Raw genomic sequence first — 1,394 nt, forward strand, 5'->3', positions numbered from 1 at the left:
GAAGTACGAGTTCGGAGAGTCGGATCTGCGCTCGGCCTGCGACACAGTGGACACCTGGCTGGACGATACAGCGAAGGTTCGAGTCTGTTCCTCATGTCTGTTGTGCTGTATCTGTATCTGTGTGTGAGGCACTGAGCGCCTGTCGTTCTCCGCAGGGCCGGCAGAACATCTCTCCGGATAAGATCCCGTGGGCGGCGCTGAGGACGCTGATGGCCCAGTCCATCTACGGAGGACGCATCGACAACGAGTTCGACCAGCGGCTGCTCAACACCTTCCTGGAGCGTCTCTTCACCACCAGCAGCTTCGACAGCGAGTTCAAGCTGGCGCTCAAAGTGGACGGACACAAGGACATCAAGATGCCCGACGGGATCCGGTCAGCGCAGACCTTTCAGTTTAATCATGTTTCTGTGTGTTCTGTTGGTGTCGTGCTCTGCTTTACAGACAGTGGTGAAATAAAGAAGTTAAAAGCTAGAGCAACTAAAATGTGATCACAGTCAAATTTCACAAGCAAGATCCATTGTCTGTTGTGAATGCAGTTCAGACAGAAGTCTATACAGAGTCGCCCTGCATGTGATTCACTCATTACTTAGCTGGAACAATATTTTCATAATTGGTGAATTTTGATCCATTAACCTGTGAAGCTGAAACGCTTGGTACTGGATAAAGCACGTTATAAGGCAGTGTTTGTAAGATGTGTCTGTGTTTCTGTGGTGCAGGCGTGAGGAGTTCATTCACTGGGTGGAGTTGCTGCCGGACACTCAGACTCCATCATGGCTGGGTCTGCCGAGTAACGCGGAGAAGGTCCTGCTCACTACTCAGGGTACGAGCGTCTGCGGGACTGTCATGAGGACGGTGTTTACTCCTGAACTCTGACCCTTCTCGTCTCCTCTCTCTCTGTCTGTCTGTCTGTCTCGAGGTCATTGTCATTTTCTGCAGGTGTTCATCCATCGGTTTTCTGAATCTTGAGTTTTGGGCAGAGCACACCTCCTCGGCTGCGTACGCTAGAGCCGTTAGCGCTGACGCAGCGGAGCAGGTGTCCTTCTGTCTCCTCAGCCTCCAGTAGCTGTATTTCACTGCCGTCATGTCACCAGCCCTGCGTCATGTTTCTCCTCACACTTCAGTTCAGTCCTGCTCAAACGCATGTCATCCTCAGCGATGCGCTCGTGATCAACAGACGCTGGACTTGCCACGGTGCACCGCTTTCACTTTACTTCAGTGCACTGAACGCCAGGTGGTGCTTTGGGGTCATCTGACTGGCGGTTTTATTTGAATTGGATATTTTAACTATAAATGAAAAGTAAAAAATTGCATCAGATTAAATTGTCCACCACTGAAACTCTTCATCAGGCGATTACACGTAATTAAGTTCCATTCAGTCCGGCTTCATTCAGAAA

General features: G+C 50.3%; 1 protein-coding gene across 1 annotated transcript in view; it reads left to right on the top strand.

The window, feature by feature from the left end:
* Positions 1 to 1,394, top strand: part of LOC107577311 (cytoplasmic dynein 1 heavy chain 1-like) — a 10,551-nt gene that overhangs the window by 6,894 nt on the left and 2,263 nt on the right. The window contains exons 7-9 of the mRNA XM_016263400.1: positions 5 to 76; positions 156 to 373; positions 717 to 849. Coding sequence (XP_016118886.1) covers positions 5 to 76; positions 156 to 373; positions 717 to 849 — 423 coding nt within the window. The remainder of the gene's footprint in view (positions 1 to 4; positions 77 to 155; positions 374 to 716; positions 850 to 1,394) is intronic.

Source organism: Sinocyclocheilus grahami, unplaced genomic scaffold (genome assembly GCF_001515645.1).
Source record: "Sinocyclocheilus grahami isolate Dianchi unplaced genomic scaffold, SAMN03320097.WGS_v1.1 scaffold5680.1, whole genome shotgun sequence".
Taxonomy (NCBI): Eukaryota; Metazoa; Chordata; class Actinopteri; order Cypriniformes; family Cyprinidae; genus Sinocyclocheilus; species Sinocyclocheilus grahami.